At 45.1% G+C, this 17,259-nt stretch overlaps 1 protein-coding gene across 1 annotated transcript in view; it reads left to right on the forward strand.

The window, feature by feature from the left end:
• RPS24 (ribosomal protein S24) overlaps positions 1 to 16,592 on the forward strand; it is an 85,449-nt gene extending 68,857 nt beyond the window's left edge. Inside the window, exon 5 of the mRNA XM_053207679.1 lies at positions 16,560 to 16,592. Within this exon, the coding sequence (XP_053063654.1) occupies positions 16,560 to 16,577 (18 nt within the window). The 3' untranslated portion in view covers positions 16,578 to 16,592. The remainder of the gene's footprint in view (positions 1 to 16,559) is intronic.
• Positions 16,593 to 17,259: the final 667 nt, after the last annotated feature.

Consider the following 17,259-nt stretch of genomic DNA (forward strand, 5'->3'; position numbering starts at 1 on the left):
CATACAGTGCAATATTGGTTTCAGGAGTAGAATTCAGTGATTCATCACTTACATACAACACCCGGTGCTCATCACAAGTGCCTCCTTAATCCCCATCACCCATCTAACCCATCTCCCACGCACCTCCCTCTGTCATCCAAGAGTTGTTTTTCCATCTTTTGACATTGACTGCTCCAGAGAGGGGCATGGAGGCAGCCTGACTGTGTCCCGTGTAGCTGACTCAATTTCTCCGCCCACTGGAGTCTTTACCTCTTGAGTGAATTAATCTGAGAGGACAAATTACCCTTTGATCTGCAATTTCAGCTCTTTATTTTATTAAAATTTTTTTAAGTTTATTTATTTAGAGAGAGAACATGTGTGAGCAAGCAGGGGAGGGGCAGAGAGAGAGGGAGGGAGAGAATCTCCAAGCTGTAAGCACAGAGCCCAATGCAGGGAGTGAGATTAAGACCTGAGCCAAAATCAAGAGTTGGACACTTAACCGACTGAGCCACCCAGGTGCTCCTCGGCTCTTTATTTTATTTTTTAATATTTATTTTTTAGAGAGAGAGAGAGTGCACGTGTGCAAGTAGGAGAGGAGCAGAGAGACGGAGACACAGAATCTGAAACAGGCTCCAGGCTTTGAGCTGTCAGCTTAGAGCCTGACATGGGGCTTGAACTCACGAGTTGTGAGATCATGACCTGAGCTGAAGTCAGAAGCTAGGCCGACTGAGCCATCCAGGTGCTCCCTACTTTTTAAATAATCTTTATTTTTTTAATGTTTTATTTATTTTTGAGAGAGCTCAAGCAGGGGAGGGGCAGAGAATCTGAAGTGGGCTCTGTGCTGAGAGCAGCAAGCCTGATGTGGGGCTTGAACTCATGAACCACGGGATCATGACCTGAGCCGAAGTCGGATGCTTAACCAACCAAGCCACCCAGGCACCCCTCAGCTCTTTATTTTAGAATATTGTCTTTTCTTATATCTTTGGCTACTTTTCTGTTTTCTGACTAGTTCCGTTGCTGTTGTTCTTAAAGAGATGGGGTATGTTCTGGGGCTTGGTTCCTGAGGGTCTCATCATATTCTTTGTGTAGATTTCCTCTGGGAACCAGGAACCCTGGGCTTGGAACTGCTCCTGCCACTCTAGCTCTTACTTGCCATAGGGGTCACGTGTGAAATGGCAGAACATTCTGTGCATTGACACATGGGCTCTGAGTAGCCAAATGAGACAGTTGTCACAAAGTGTCTTGCAAAGCTGGTTACCCCATCATCTCCTTGCCATGCCTGATGGGGTACCTAGCAATTGGTACCATTTGTTCAATAATCCTGTGTGGTCGTTTTTTCCAGGAATTTCTGTTGCAAAAGGAAAGAGAGAAATGGGGTGGTAACTGGAGGGAAACATGGGGTTAGGGAAGCCTTTTTTTTTTTTTTTAAAGAGCTTGTTCGTTTGCTGAAAGGGGTGATCCTGTAGAGAGGAGGAGCATGGTGCTGTGGGAGAGAGGAAAGAGACTGAAGCCATGTCCTCCACTAGAAAAGAGGGGAGTGGATTTAAAGCACAACTAGGAAGATAGGCTGTAATTAGACATTTTGCTCAAATCTGGATATCCTGTACTTACAGGACCCTCTGGGCCCATCCCCTAGGAGAGCAGCAGTGGGTCTTGGGGAAGAGCCTGAAGCTTTACCAGCGACACGCTAGATTCCTAGAGGCCCTGTGCCTCCTGCAGAGAGGCCCAGGACAGACTGGGTAACTTCCCTGAAACTTGGTTTCAGTCTCTTGTAAAATGCCAGTGATCCCCCAGTATTAAACAAGCAAGTATTAAACAAGACAATGTAAGCAGAACCCTCCACAAGGAAAATAAAAGTCCATCATCGAGAGATGACCATGTTTACCATTTTGATATATTTTTGTACCAGTCTTTTTTCCACTTACTACAAATCCATACTTGAAAATAGTATTCTTTACATACTGTTATGGTACATGCTTTTAGCGCTTAAATATATTAAGGACAATTTTCCATGTCATTAGTTGTTTTTCTGGAACACCATTTAAAAAAAAAAAAACATTTGCAGGTCGTTCCAGCAGGACTTATCATACTCTGTTTTAAACAATTCGTGATTATCGACAGCATGTAAGGTGCTCCTTGCTATTTTCTATACTAAACGGCTCTGTTTTGAACTTCCTTGTGGTCGTTCCACGCTTATTCCCCAGGGAGGTTTTTTTCTGGCAATGGAATTTTAGCTGAGCGGTAGACAAACTCTTACACCTTCCTGCAGATTTTGGGTGATAGCACAGACAGGCAGAGTGCCGCCTCTTTGTACAGTACCCAGAGGGTGCTGATAAATGGGCTGTTGTCACCCTGGAAGCAGGGCTCTGGGGGCCAGCAATGAGTATGTAGATGTGGCCTATCCCCTTCAACATTTGAATTGCTGCCCTAGTGGCAGACACGAGGGCAAACTTAGCAAACAGGAAGGAGCTTTGAAGTTGAGACACAGATGTTGAATGACAGAATCCAGGTGCAGGGGGACCCTGACTGGCAGGAAGAATGGGCTGAAACAAGCAAGAGAAACTGAATAAGGCAAATGGTACCATCTGAACAATGGTAACAGCTCACAAGTCTAGACCACACATGTGGAGGTTAGGGGAGAGCTGATGAATATCAGGTGACAAAAGACAAAGGGGTTGATGTGATGTTGTTGCCCCTCAAACTCATGCAAAACAACCCAATAATCTCAGGATGTGTCCGTCTGAGTGTAGAGTCCAGACCATGGGTTAATGGAATGTTGATAAACTGGAGGTTAGACAAACAAAAGGCTAGAGAATGATCTAGACAATGGCTGTTCAGTAGAATTATAATGTAAGCTCACTCACTCACTCACTCTATCTATCTATCTATCTATCTATCTATCATCTATCTAAAATTAAAAATTTTCTAGTAGCCAATAATAGCCAGTATATTCAAAACATGTTCATTTCAGTATTAATCAGTATAAATAATTAGTCAGGTATTGCAATATTTTCCCAAGTACAAAGTCTTTGAAATTCAGTGTATCTCACACTTGCAGCCCATCTTAGTTCACATGCTAAATTTTCAGTGGTTAAAATAAAAAAATAGAGTCCTAGCAAAACAATAAATTGTGTTTAATGGAAAAATATTTTTTAATTTTAATTAAGTTTAATTAAATTTAGTTTTAATGCTTTAGTTTTTTAAAATTTACATTCTAAATAATTAAAATTAAATGAATAAAAACTGAGTTCTTCACTTGCACCAGACACACTCCAAATGCTCAGTAGCCACATGTGGCCAGTGGTTACCAATACAGGGCAGTGCAGCTCTGTGCCCTGAGGTCACCCCTCCAGTTGTGGTCTGTGTCCCAGCAGTACCTGTACTCCCTGGGAACTGGTTACAGATGCAGTCTCAAGCCCCATCCAGACCTCTCGAGCTGAAGTTTGCATTTCCACAAGTTCTCTGATTTTTGTGCACACCGCAGTTTGAGAAGCGGCGGTCAGATGTCGGGCCAGGATTGGGGAATGTCTGAAGCAACTGAGTGTATTTTGCATGGAGAAGGGAAGCCTCCAGAAAGCTACATAACAATCTTCACGTGTTTAAAGGTCTGTGTGTGGAAGGTGAGGGAGATGTAGTCCCAAGTGGAAGAGAGGACGACGGGGGAGGCGGGGCTGGGGCGGGGTGGGGGGGGGGGGGGGGAGAAGGCACCTGACCTGTTTAAAGCTTCCAGAGTTAACTGTCTCACTGAACCCTGGTAACAGCAGCACTGGACCTGGAGTTGAGTCAGATGATCCAAGTGCAGGCCACCCTTCTGCCAACCACTGTGTGTCCTGCAGGAAGAGTTATTTGGCCACTCGGAGCCTCAGCTTTCTGTCTATATGGTAGGGAAATACTAACCCACCTACCAGGGCTCACATAAGACCGCAGAGGCAAGGGCCATATTGGCTGTATTCACCACACCATCTCTGGGCTTGGCACAGACGGGGCCCGCACTCAGCCCGCAATGGTGATTTCTTTGTAAACTGGGCAAAGCTCTGACTCGTGAACAATGGCTATTACTGCTACGTGCAGTCTTGTGGTTTGAGGTGACAGGATGCATTTTTCAGTAGACACAAATGAACCCAGCCCCTGCCCTCCTTCCTCCTGCCAAAAGCCCGTTTTTTATTTACAGTCTCAATTGATCTGGATCGATCTATCCTCAAACCTTTTCATCAGGAGGGTGAAAATAGAAAAGCAGGGAGGGGGATTCTCGGTTCTTCCACCTTCCCTTCTCAGTGGGCAGTGATGGGTCTCTGGCCACTTTTCTACTACTGGGGCAAAATCTCTCTAACCACGGTCCTGGGTCACTCTGAAGAGGGAGGGTGACCGACCCATCAGAGCATTTCTCTGCAAAAGGCCTCATCCCAGATTCACTAGGCCACATCTGTGCTTCTGTCAAGTAAACAAAGAATATCTACTGCTCTCAGGCAGGCACTAACATTAGCCGAGTGAGGGCTCTTTGGGGACCAGGGAAAGGAGGTTCGCATTTGAAAATGAACCACTGTACATGGATTTATAGCTCTGCTTTGCCGACGGAGAGGGGGAAATATTTTTCTCTGGGAGATTAGAATTTACTAGTGGATTCAAGTGTAACTTTGGAGAGTGGCAGAGGTATTAGATGTGGCAGTATCACAGTATTGTTTTATTGGCAATTAGATTTCAAACTGGCACAAATGTATGAAAATAAGTCTCAATTATGGGCCTGTGAAGTTTCTCCACCATCTGTCAACAGTTTGCTCCTTATGCCGCAACATGTGTACCTTTGGAGGAGAAATGATTTAATAGCCTGAGAGAAGAGGTACAGCTCACCAAATTATATTGGAGTTTATAGCCAATGCCTGCATTTGTGATTTCTGATGCAGAGAAAGCAAATTTAAACTTGCGCATGCGCACACACACGCGCGCGCGCGCGCGCGCGCACACACACACACACACACACACACACACACACACACACACTTCCAGGGGCTCACAGACTCACAGCTGTCAGAGATGGTAGGTCCCTTCAAAAGGAGTGAGCCCAACTTCCCGCTTTACAGTCGTGAGAAGTCAAGTCCCATTGAGGTCCGTGGCCATGTCCAAGTGACGCTCTGATATGGGGTAGGCAGAGCTGGAATACAACCAGTAGGAAACGGAGTTGGGGGCAGGAGTGTGCTGGCAAACGCAGAGCAACTGGTTCTCTGGGGAAGTTAGAGCCCTGTTGTGCAGCGCCTGCCTATTCCTTTGGTATAAACACCCTACAGCGGCTGACTTCCCACTACCAATGTGACGTCACTGAATGTGGAGTGTGTTCGTCTCTCATGGGCCAGGGGGAGCCAGCTTCTGTGTACCATCGGGAAGGGTGATTGCTGGTCTGCCATCTAGCATCTGTTGTGCCTTCTGTAAGAGTGCCCTGATTTTTCCTGAGGGTATCTACCCCCTACCTTCTTCTTGGCCCATGTGGTTTGGGGAGGGTGACCCCCTCACCAGCTCCAAGGGTGGCACGTGACCCAGGCCTGGACCAGTCAGTGTATCCCTTCTCACTGGACATTGATTGGTTCAGGGATGGGCTTGTGGGCCAATCTGTCTGTGGGACTCAGGCCCAGGACTTTGAATTAGTGCTCTTAGAGCTATAGGGAGGTGTAGCCCGGATTGACTACATGAGCATGGGGGCAAACACAGAGGAAAATGTCAGAGATGGAGAGAGACAGAGAGAGAAAGAGAGGATAGAGAGAGAATGAGAATGGGCCCCAATAGTCTTGTTTGCACCTGGATAGCCCTGCTTCAAGCTTAATTCCTGGACTTTCTGTTTATGAGAATCCACAAATTTCCATGTTTCTTTCTCAAGTGCATCCCTTCTGACAGAAGGAGTCTTAACTGATGGGTTTGTTCCTGGGAGTTAAATGTGAAAATCCCAAGGACTTTTGGGACTGGATGCTTGTGTAGAGTGTGAACCCCAGGAGGTCATGACCTTGTTTGTCTTGGCCGTCACTGCTTTTGCAGAACCAGCACCAGGCCTGGCATGTGGGAGGTGCTCAGTAAATACTTGTCTTGAATCAGGCAGTTTTGCCGTATTACAAGGCGGTAACACAGCCCCCAAATTCAGTGGCTTCTAACCATGGTTTATTTCTCCCTCATAACTTTTGTCACTTGTGATGGTGGCAACTCTGCTCCACGTGTCTTCCTCCTGGGGTCCGGAGTGGTGGAGCGGCTGCCATCTGAGAATGACGGCAGAACCTTGTGGTGGCCCTTAAAGTTTCTGCTTAGATAACGTACTTGTCATTTCTTGTCACGTTCCATTGGTCAGTGCAAGTCACATGGCAGGAAGGCAGGCACCATCCACAACAAGACACTGCATGCCACCGGCTGGAGTTGAGATTTATTATCAATCCTCTTATAGGCTGGGAGCGAATAACGGGGAACAGTAATACTGGCAACCACATACTTAAAGACAGAGTGTGGGAGCACAATTAGACATTGTCTTGTGAAACTGAACATTTGAATTTCCACTGAGCCGACAATGCCACTCCCAGGTGTAGACCCCAGATAGCTTCTTGCATATGGGCATCACATGTGTGCAGAAGTGCTTATAGCAGCATGTTTAGTACAGCACAAGGCCCTCAACAACTCAGACAACTTCTAGGTCTGTAGACAGGTGAATGGACATATAAATCAAGTCACATTGTAACACAGAGGAATAATGTGCAGCAGTTAAAATGGACCAACCCCAGCTATTTGGAACAACATGAATCCACCTTAGAAACATGATACTAAGCAGAATATGCAAGTCTGTAGAAGACTATACGGAGTATAACTCCAATTATGGAATCCATTTATATGTGCAAACTGCAAAAAACATAAAGGAGTGGTAAACACAAAATTCAAGATGTGGCTATTTTGCAGGGGAGCGATGTGGATGGGGTCAGTGGATACAAGTTACTGGTAGTGTTCTAGCTTTTAAGTTGGAATGTGAGCTGAGGGGTGGTCATTTTAATATAGATTTTAACTTATATTTGGTGCATTTATCCTTTTTGTTCTGTGTCAACTATGCTCAAAATATAATTAGAATGCAAAAATACTGACTAGGATAGGAAAGAATTTGAAACTTGACAAAAGTGATTATGGAAAAGAGTTGTCTTAGAAAAGCAGGGTTCTTAGAGGCAAATTCAGCAAAATACATTTTGGGGCTGAGCTCCAGGTCCTGGAAGAGAAGGCATAGGCCCTGTGCAGGGGACAGCTCAGATCACCAGGCACCTCTGGGCCTGGAGAGGATCTGAGTCCCCACTGGCCCCAATATCATGCTCATTAGGCCACTTCAGAGACTGAGAGACCTGGAGGGACCCTGAATATGGGCATGAACAGTTCAGGTCTACAAAGAGAAGACTACCACTGTGGATGAATGCTTTCACTGTTAGGCTTGTTCACCAGGTGTTCTGATTTAACTGTCTGTCATTGAGAATTTGGTTCTCTCTGGGTGCATGGAGAAAGTTCCATTTTGGCCTGATAAAGTTCAAGAGGCCACACCCAGAAAGTCAGTGAAATTGGTCTCCACTCTTGACCACCCCCAATGAGGCTGCATCCTGCTGGAAGATTCCTTGATCTGCTTTCCAATCTTAGGGCAGGAGAAAGGACATTCAGGCTGGAGATTCTGGGTCTCTACCAAAACAATTCAAAAGCACCTGCCCCCAGCTGTCTCACCACCTTCTTGGACAGAGGAAGTCATGGTACTGAGGGAAGCCTGCCTTGCTATGGGGATGCCAGGGGCCCAAGTGGTGTTGAGTCTATTTTCTCAGAGGGAGGGAGACAGAAGGGGGCTGTGGGGAGACTGGAGATGAGTCAGAGTAGAAGCCAGAGCACAAGTGAGACTCTACTCAACCTCTGAGGGAGGGAAAGGCTGCTTGCACCAGCCCTCCCTGAACTTCCCTGGCCACCTAGGCTCACATGAAAAATCTGACCTCTGCTCCTTGCTTGGGAGCATGCTTGAGATCTCTACACAGTCAGACTTAACTTGGCTCATTTTAGTTTGATTGCTTTTGTTTGCAAGCAATAGAAACCCAGAAAACTCAGGCAACGACAGATGTTGGCAAGGATGTGGAGAAAGGGGAACCCTTTTGCACTGCTGGTGGGAATACAAACTGGTGCAGTATGGAGGTTCCTCAAAACAGTATGGAAGCTCATCAAAAAATTAAAAATAGAAGTACCCTGTGACCCTGCAATTGCACTACCAGGTATTTATCCAAGGGATACAGGTGTGCTGTTTTGAAGGGGCACATGCACCCCAATGTTTATAGCGGTGCTATCAACAATAGCCAAAGTATGGAAAGAGCCCAAATGTCCACTGACAGATGAATGGATAAAGACAATATGGTATGTACACACACACACACACACACACACACACACACACACACACACACACTCTGGAGTATTACTTGGCTGTCAAAAAGAATGAAATCTTGCCATATGCGACAACATGGATGGAACTAGAGTGTGTTATGCTAAGTGAAACTAGTCAGTCAGAGAAAGACAAATATCATGACTGCACTCATATGTGGAATTTAAAAAACAAAACAGATGAACATAAGGGAAGGGAAGCAAAAATAATATAAAAAAAGGGAGGGGGGCAAAACATAAGGGACTCATATTTTTTAAAATGTTTATTTATTCTTGAGAGAGAGACAGAGCACCAGCAGTGGAGGGGCAGAGAGACAGGAAGACACAGAATCCAAAGCAGGCTCCGGGCTCTGAGCTGTCAGCACAGAGCCCGACACAGGGCCTGAACCCACGAACCATGAGATCATGACTTGAGCCAAAGTCGGGCACTTAACCGACTGAGCCACCCAGGTGCTCCAAGGGACTCTTAAATACTGAGAACCATCCAAGGGCACTGGAGGGGTTGTGGGTGGGGGGTGGGCTAAATGGGCAAAGGGCATTGAGGAGGACACTTGTTGGGATGAGCACTGGATGTTATACATAGGGGATGAATCACTGGATTTTACTCCTGAAATCATTTTGCACTGTATGCATGTATATGTATGTAAATTAAAAAAAAAAAACCAACAGAAAAAAATGGGATTTTTGTTCAATACTTTTAAACAGGGGTGGGTGGGTTTAGCTTTAGTGAAACTTGGTCCTGAATTCAAAAAAACTGTTACAAAGTCCTCTTTCTGTCTCTACTGACTTCTTGGCTCTGCTTCCTAGTGCTGGCTTTACCCTGGGGGTGAAGGTGGTCGTGCTGCAGCTGTTCTTGTGGGCCCCAGCATTCTCCCAGAAGCTCCTGGGGTTCTACTAAGGTCCATCGGGAAAGAAAGAGCTTCTTTGTCCCTGATCTCCTCAGAAGCTCTGGGAATGAATCTGCTCAGCATGTGGAGGGGGTGGGGGACTGGCTTGGTCACATGCCTCTTCCTCAGCCAATCACAATAGTTGGGGAATGGGATGAACTGATTGGGGTAGCCAAGTCACATGATCCCTTTGGAGTGGAGGACGGAGTCAGTTTCCCCAGAACCTGTGGGTCTTTCAGTGGGAATCAAAGGCCAGGAGGAAGCAGAAGGGGGGATTGGATATGAGGGAATAATCCACAAATGGTCACTTCTTATCTACTGATGCTTTAATGAATGTTAGTCATTTGGAGGAGCTCTTTGTACCTCAAAGAAGTACATGATAATGGTTCATATGCCATATTGGTGGTAAAGGTATTTTTCCCTTTGGTTGTTTGCCTTTCAAATTTATGTTAATTTTTAAAAATTTTAAATACTTTTTTTAAAAGACTTTAAAATTGAAATATAGCTGACACACAACATTACATTAGTTTCTGGGGCACAACATAGTGATTTAACAACTCTAAACATTATGCTATGCTCACCACAAGTGCAGCTACATTTGTCACCATACATTGCTATTACAATACCGTTGACTATATACCCCATGCTGTACCTTTCATCCCTGTGACTTATTCATTCCATAACTAGAAGACTGTACCTCTCACTCCCTTTCATCCATTTTTTGCCCATCCCCCTACACACCTCCTCTCTGTCAGTCATCTGTTTGTTCTCTGTATTTGTGGGTCTGTTTCTGCTTTTTTGTGTTTATTTGTTTTGTTTTGGAGTGAACATATAAGTGAAATCAGGTCACATTTGTCTTTCTCTGTGTGACTTATTTCACTTAGCATAATACCCTCTAGGTCCATCCATGTTGTTGCAAATACAAGATCCATTCTTTTTTAATGGCTGCATAATATTCCATTAGATATAACATATTATTCCTATATATTATATATCACATATATTATATATATATATATATATCTTCTTTATAACCATGGATATTTTAATTTTTTAAACATTTTTTAAAACATTTTTTTAACATTTGAAAGACAGAGACAGGGTGTGAATGGGGGAGGGGCAGAGAGAGAGGGAGACACAGAATCTGAAGCAGGCTCCAAGCCCTGAGCTATCAGCACAGAGCCTGACATGGGGCTCAAACCCACAAACTGTGAGATCATGACCTGAGCCGAAGTCAGACGCTCAACTAACTGAGCCACCCAGGTGTCCCTATGTTTTAAATTTTTAATTTGAGAGAGAGAGAGAGAGAGAGAGCGAGCAGGGGAGAGGGGCAGAGGGAGAGAGAGAGAGACAGAATCCTAAGCAGAATCCTCCGCATAGAGTCTGATATGAGGCTTGATCCCACAACCTGGGATCATGACCTGAGCTGAAATTAAAAGTTGGATGCTCAAGTGACTGAGCCACCCAGGTTCCCCATCGTGGATATTTTTAAACACACACAAAAGCAGAGCAGATGGCATAATGCAACCCCTCTCCCTTCAAAGTTTTAAATTTGTGCCTAGTTCAATCTTCATCTTTTCCATTGTACTTCCTCCCAATGTTGATGTTTGTGTTTAGAGAGATGCCAGATAGATATTCAGCTACATTTTCCTCCTAGTTTTGTGTTTGTTTGTTTGTTTTGTTTTTTTAAGATATAATGCCATGAGGTGTGGCTCTAACAGGATTTTTTCCCCCAGGTATCCATTTTTTTTTTTCACCTGTGCTTATTGAATCATCCTTCCAGTTCTCACTGGTTTGTGAAGCCACCTTGATTTGATATTAAGTTCTTGTATTTACTAGCATCTGTTTCTGGCTGCATACTCTGTTGTATTGACCTGTGTGTTGTTGCCCCCCTACTGGTGTTGAACTTTATACATGTATGAATAAGTTTTCATATCCAGTGTATCTGGTTCTGTCACCGTGTTTCTTTTTCTCAATATTTTCTTGCCCAACTCTATCTATTCATTCTTCCAGATGAAACTTAGAATCAATTTTACAAGTTCTAAAGAAAATTCTCTCAGGATTTTGATTAGAATTGGTTAAAGTCATGAGCTATATTGGAAAAGTGAACATTTTCTCAATAGTCCCTCTTCAAATGTAGAAGTCGCGTTATTTCTTCAGTTTGTGCAGGTCCCTCTGAAAATGCTGTGTTATTACTGTGAGGGTCACTCTTCGACTGTTTATGTGTTTCGTTGTGTTTATGGATGGAGGTTTTAAAAGTTCCCATTTGAGCTTTGTTAGTCATTCTCTAAGACTTCTTGTTTTTGTTGGGTCTGAGTCTCTCAAGGGTTCAGACCATGTTTCTAGGGCTCCGCCACCCAGTCTGCCAGAGTTTCTATTTGCTCTAAAAATTGAGTCCCCTGAGCTCTTACGTTTGGTGTACAGAGCAGTAGATTCGGCATCAGAACATGCCTGAGTTTCAGGCCCTGCCTTATCAGCCTTGTGTCCTTGGACAAATTATTTTGCTTCTCTAGGTCTCATTTTTCTTATTTGCATGTGGGTGTGGATCATTTTATTCATTTTTCATTTACTTCCTTATGTTTCTTTCTAACTTTCCTTTCTTCCCTAGGAGAATCTAAACTCCTTGGGAACAGGGGCTGTGCTGCCTCCGTGGCTCCGTGTGGGAGCATAATTAGATAGCAGTGGAAGCTCAGAAACAGCCACACAGTCCAGCGAGTGGATACCATGTTAGTTCACTCAAAATAAAATATATTTTTAAAAAATCTTGAGTCCTTACTTGAATCTTGGTTCTTTCATAAAACTTGGAAATATGGATAATAGTTAACAGGATTAAAATAGCCAACGTTTATTGAGTTCTTGGTGTTCCAGGCACTAGGTGATCATATTCCAGATATGACCTCATCAGACCTCCGCGTACTCTTCAAAGAAGCTAAAAGAGTAAGATCACACAGCTAGGACGCGGTGCGGCTGGAACTCAAACCAACTCAGTGCTCTGAACCTGCATACCTTCTATCTTCTCTACAATATCAAGTTGTGTCATCACAGTGCCTCGGGCTTCGGAGGTAGTCAGAAATACTGGTCTTGTCCCTTTCTTCCCTTTTGTCTAGGTCCTGCTTTTAGTAAAGTAGTGAAATCAGAGAGCCATTGGTCGGTACTGGTTGCCCTTTCATCTCCCTCCGTTTCAAGAATTTCCAGAACAAGATTGTCATCATCTCTTGCCCATCATTCAACGCTTGCCCATCAAGTCTGTTACACCCCTTGTTCTCCTGACGAGAGTGGTGGGCTAGCCTGGCTGTGAAGGACCTCTGAGTAGAGTAGAGGGGTATGGAGAATGAAGGGGGAGCATAGAAGGGGGGTGGAGGATTCAAAGCCTGGCAGGATGACAGGGGAGAAAAAACTGGACGTGGAACCAGATGCATCTGCTGCTTGATAACTATGTGACTTGGTGCAAATTGCCAAGCTTTCTGTGACTCTGCTTTCTCATCACAAAAGTGGGGACTGGATACGACTTATGGGTCAGAGTGGTGATCGACCTCGAGGGCGGGAGCTTGCTCTAGATTGTGCAGCTTCGGGCGTGTGTAGGATGATGTTATTGTCATTATTGTACTAAAGAAATAAGAGGGGAAGAAGACAACGAGCAGGAAGAGGGTGATGCTCCATCCCTCAAGGTGACTTCTGGATGCTGCAGGCACCAAGGCACTGTCGGTACCCCAGGGGAAAAGGATCAGAAAGAGGTCAACGAAATGGGCTTCAGATGGTTTCGGGATCATACAGATTTCAGGGGTTACTTTTAGTTTTAAACATTTTGGACTCAACATTTTTGGGGGACATACTATGGTAGTGTAAAACCAGAAATCGTAACAATAGCTGACATTTATGTACTCTTACTATGGTCTAGGTGTTGTGTGGTTTGGATGGAGTATCTGATTTACTCCATAGAACAACCTGTGAAATAGGCATTATTATCGCTCCCATTTTCCAGATGGAGAAAGTAATTTCTGAGGGTTTTAAGTAGCTTAAGTTCCCTGAAGTTATGGAGCTGGGATGGGGATTTATACCAGAGAGGCTCTAGAACTTAAAACTCCCAACTCAATACCCATGTCCCACTTCAGATGAATTAAATCAGGGTCCTGGGGTCCCTATTGGTGGACAGTGCCCTAGTGATTCTGATGTGTGGCCAGGCTCGAGAACAGTGGCTCAGGTGTTTTCCTGGGGGCAGCAGATGGTGCTGAGGTGGGAGAGGCAGGGGAGGGTAAATGTGGGTTCATGTTGGGGATAGTGGGGAATGGTGGCGGCTGTTCTCGCTCCTGCAGACGTGGTGCTGTGACCCCACTGGAGGCTCCTGCCTATTGGCAGCAAAAGTGATTTTTCTTAATGGGAAGAAAAGATGGCCAGCAGGCTGTCTGTGTCTGTGTCTGTGTACGAAAGAGAAAGAGACAGAGAGAGAGAGGGAGGGAGAGAAAGTGTGTGTGCATGTGATTGAGTATTTGTATGCTCATGTGTGTGCACTTATGTAATTGCAGACATGTGTGCATGGACATATATGTGCATGTGAAGAAGTATGTGTGTGTATCAGTGTATCTCTGTGTGTGGGATTGTATGAGTATATTTGCATAAGTGTATATGTCTGTGTATATGTATTTGTGGGCACATGTACGTACACACGTGTATTTGTATGTATGTACGTCAGTGTGGGAGTGTATGTGTGGGTGTGTGACTGTGTGTGTGAATGTGCGTGTGTTTTGACTATATACATGAGTGCTTGTGTTAGTATAAACATGTGCGTATATGATTGTATACATACGTATGTAGGGGTGTGTGCTTCTGTGTGACTGTATATAGGTATATGCATGTATATCTGTATGTGCACATATGCTATGGACTGAATGTATTCCCCAGCCTCCCCAATTCATATAGTACAACCCTAGTCCCCTGTGTTAGTGTCTGGAGGTGGGGTCTTTGCGAGGTAAATAGGGTTAGACGAGGTCATGAGAGTGGGGCGCTCATGATGGCGTGAATGCCCTGATAAAAAAGCAAGAGCCACCAGTGTACTCCCTCTCTGCCGTGTGGAGATACAGCTAGAGGTGGCTGTTCGCACGCCAGGAAGAAGGTCTTCACCAGACACCCGGTTGGCCGACACCTCGATCTTGGACTTCCCAGCATCCAGAACTGTGAGAAACATGTGCTTATTGTTTAAGTCACCCAGTCTATGGTATTTTATTAAGGCAGCCTGAGCTGACTAGGACAACGGAGTTGTGTATGTGTGTACGTGTGTATGCGAGCATGTGCCTACGTGTATAAATGTGTACAGGGGTATGCATGTGAGGGAGTATGTGTGGATATAGGCAAATCTGTGTTGTGTGGGAGTGTGAGAGTATATGGGCAGGAGTATATGTGTGTGCACGTGTACTATGTACCTGCAGACATGTATATGTACACACTCGTTTATGTATTTCTGCATGGGTGTGTGTGAGAGACAATGTATGAGTGTGGAGTATATGATTACATGTGTAAGTACGTTCGTGTGTGTTTGACTACATATGTGTACATATGACTAATATGTGTACATATGGTTGTGTATATCTCTGTTCATGGGTGTATGCGTGAGTGTGAGTTTGTGTATGGCTCTACGGCTGGGTATGCATATTTGTGCATGTGCTTGTGTATGTGTGTGAGGGTGCCCATTTGTATACATTTATGTGTGCACATGTAGAAGAGTATGTGTGTTGGAGTGTATCTTTTAAAAAATTTTTTTATTTACTAAAAAAATTTTTTTAATGTTTAGAGAGAGAGAGATAGAGTGCGAGCAGGGGAGGGGCAGAGAGAGGCGGAGACACAGATCCTAAGCAGGCTCCAGGCTCTGAGCTGTCAGCCCACAGAGCCCGATACGGGGCTTGAACTCACGAGCAGTGAGATGATCACCTGAGCCGAAGTTGGATGCTCAACCAACTGAGCCACCTAGGCTGCCCTTGAGTGTATCTTTATGTGTGTGTGATTCTGTGGATATGTGTGCATGTGTGAATGACTATATGTGTGTGGATGTGGTTGTATATGTGTGTGTGTGGGCATGTGCATATGTGAGTGTGTATGAGTGTGTTTGCAGGGGGGGTTCTGGGCTGTGGAGCTAGGTGCCTTTCCTTTGCTTCTGACAGATGGTTCGGCAAATGAAGCCTTCTCTGCCACCTGCCCACTCACCCCACTCTGCCCACTCATCTCCCCCCCCTCCCCCACCGGGCCTTGCCTTCTCCCCCAAGTCTTGCTTCAACTCCCATAGCTGCTTCCTTCCACCTCATTCCTTCTCTGACATTTGTACCCCATTGGCTTGTGTATGGGGAAGGTGGGGTCAGGACAGAGGGGGCAGGCCTGGCCTGAGTGCACTGTGGCAGGGCCAGGAAGCAGGCAGGACTGAGAGTGTTAGTGTTAGAGTGTGTGTGTGTGTGTGTGTGTGTGTGTGTGTGTGTACCCAGCAGGGAGGCAAAGCCCAGGCAGTCCCCGCCAACGCCTGGCCTCCATCCGCAGAGTGGGCAGGCAGCCCAGGGTAGAAGGGCCTGTGCTTTGCAGACAAAAATGCCAGATGGTGGGGATTTGGGGAGGCTCTCTACGGCCTGGCTGCCAAGGGCAAGGAGGTTTCCGGGGATCTGGAGAATGAGCTGGGGAGTTGCATGTGTGCTGCTGTTTTTTGTTTTTTTGTTTTTTTTAAAATGGAGAGTGGAGAGGCTCGTTTTGCATATTTCAGGATGTATTTCCCCTTTGGATTTCCATCAGTTCGCTAAAAAATTTGATCATAAAGGCTTAGATTTTTTTTGATACAAGGAGAGTACGTTTTCTGCAAGGAAATAAAAACATTTATTTTTATTTTTATTTATTTATTTATTTATTTAATTTTTTAACATTTATTTATTATTGAGAGACAGAGAGAGACAGAGCATGAGCATGGGAGGGGCAGAGGGAGGGGGAGACACAGAATCCGAAGCAGGCTCCAGGCTCTGAGCTGTCAGTACAGAGCCCGACACGGGGTTCGAACCCACAAACCACGAGACCATGACCTAAGCCGAAGTCAGATGCTTAACTGACTGAACCACCCAGGTGCTCCAAAAACATTTTTTTTAAACTGAAAAGATTTATTGACAAGCTACAAAAGAGGCACTAAATAAGACAGATATTTAGATTGGTGTTCCGGTCGTGAATGAGCTGTAGGGACACAGTGAGTGGCTGGGGTTCTGTTTATTTCAGGAATGGGTTTCACCTCTTGCTGATTGGTTTTCTGAACTTTGTTTTCAGTACAGGGAATTCTCCTGAGCTGATCCAGTCCCAAGGATGTGTTCTGCTGTGTGCTGTTGGGAAATGCCAAGTTTGCCCAGGTGCAGGCTCAGACAGATGTCCAGATGGTTCTGTCCTCCACTCCTGACCAACATAGCCTCTCCGTGGAGACTACCTCAGTGTGCCTTTGTCTCACCAGGATGGACGTGGTGAGTGGTACAACTGTGGGCAGAGACCACAGGCATTTTTTTTCCTTATAAGAAAAGGGAAACAATGAGGAGAAGGATGATTTTATATGAGTAAAGTGTTTCCTGGCCGTCACACAGCCCAAATGCTGATGTCTGTACAGGAAGGTGGGGGTGCTCGTTGGGAGCCCTGGGAACAATGAGTGGAGCACGGAGCTGTCTTGGAAAACAGGTGGCCATCTTCACAGCCTTCTCTGCCTCTGGTCTCCATTCCTTCGTCACCAGGTTTGGAAAACCTCAATGGCTTCATGTTGACTAGAGTCCAAATTCCTTAACCAGGCTGTAGCCAAAAGGTACTTTCATTTTGTGGTTTGTGTATCCCTATCACTTTTCTAACTTGCTGCAGGCTCTAAGTGCCGTTTCTTTTCAGGAGAAAACTATTTATTAATAAGTCATAAAAGCAGTACTAAATGTGGCAGAAAGTTGCATGGGCTATCACTCTGCCAGTGCTCTCCCCGGGATGCCCTTCGTGCTCC

Source organism: Acinonyx jubatus, chromosome D2 (genome assembly GCF_027475565.1).
Source record: "Acinonyx jubatus isolate Ajub_Pintada_27869175 chromosome D2, VMU_Ajub_asm_v1.0, whole genome shotgun sequence".
In the NCBI taxonomy this organism is placed as follows: Eukaryota; Metazoa; Chordata; class Mammalia; order Carnivora; family Felidae; genus Acinonyx; species Acinonyx jubatus.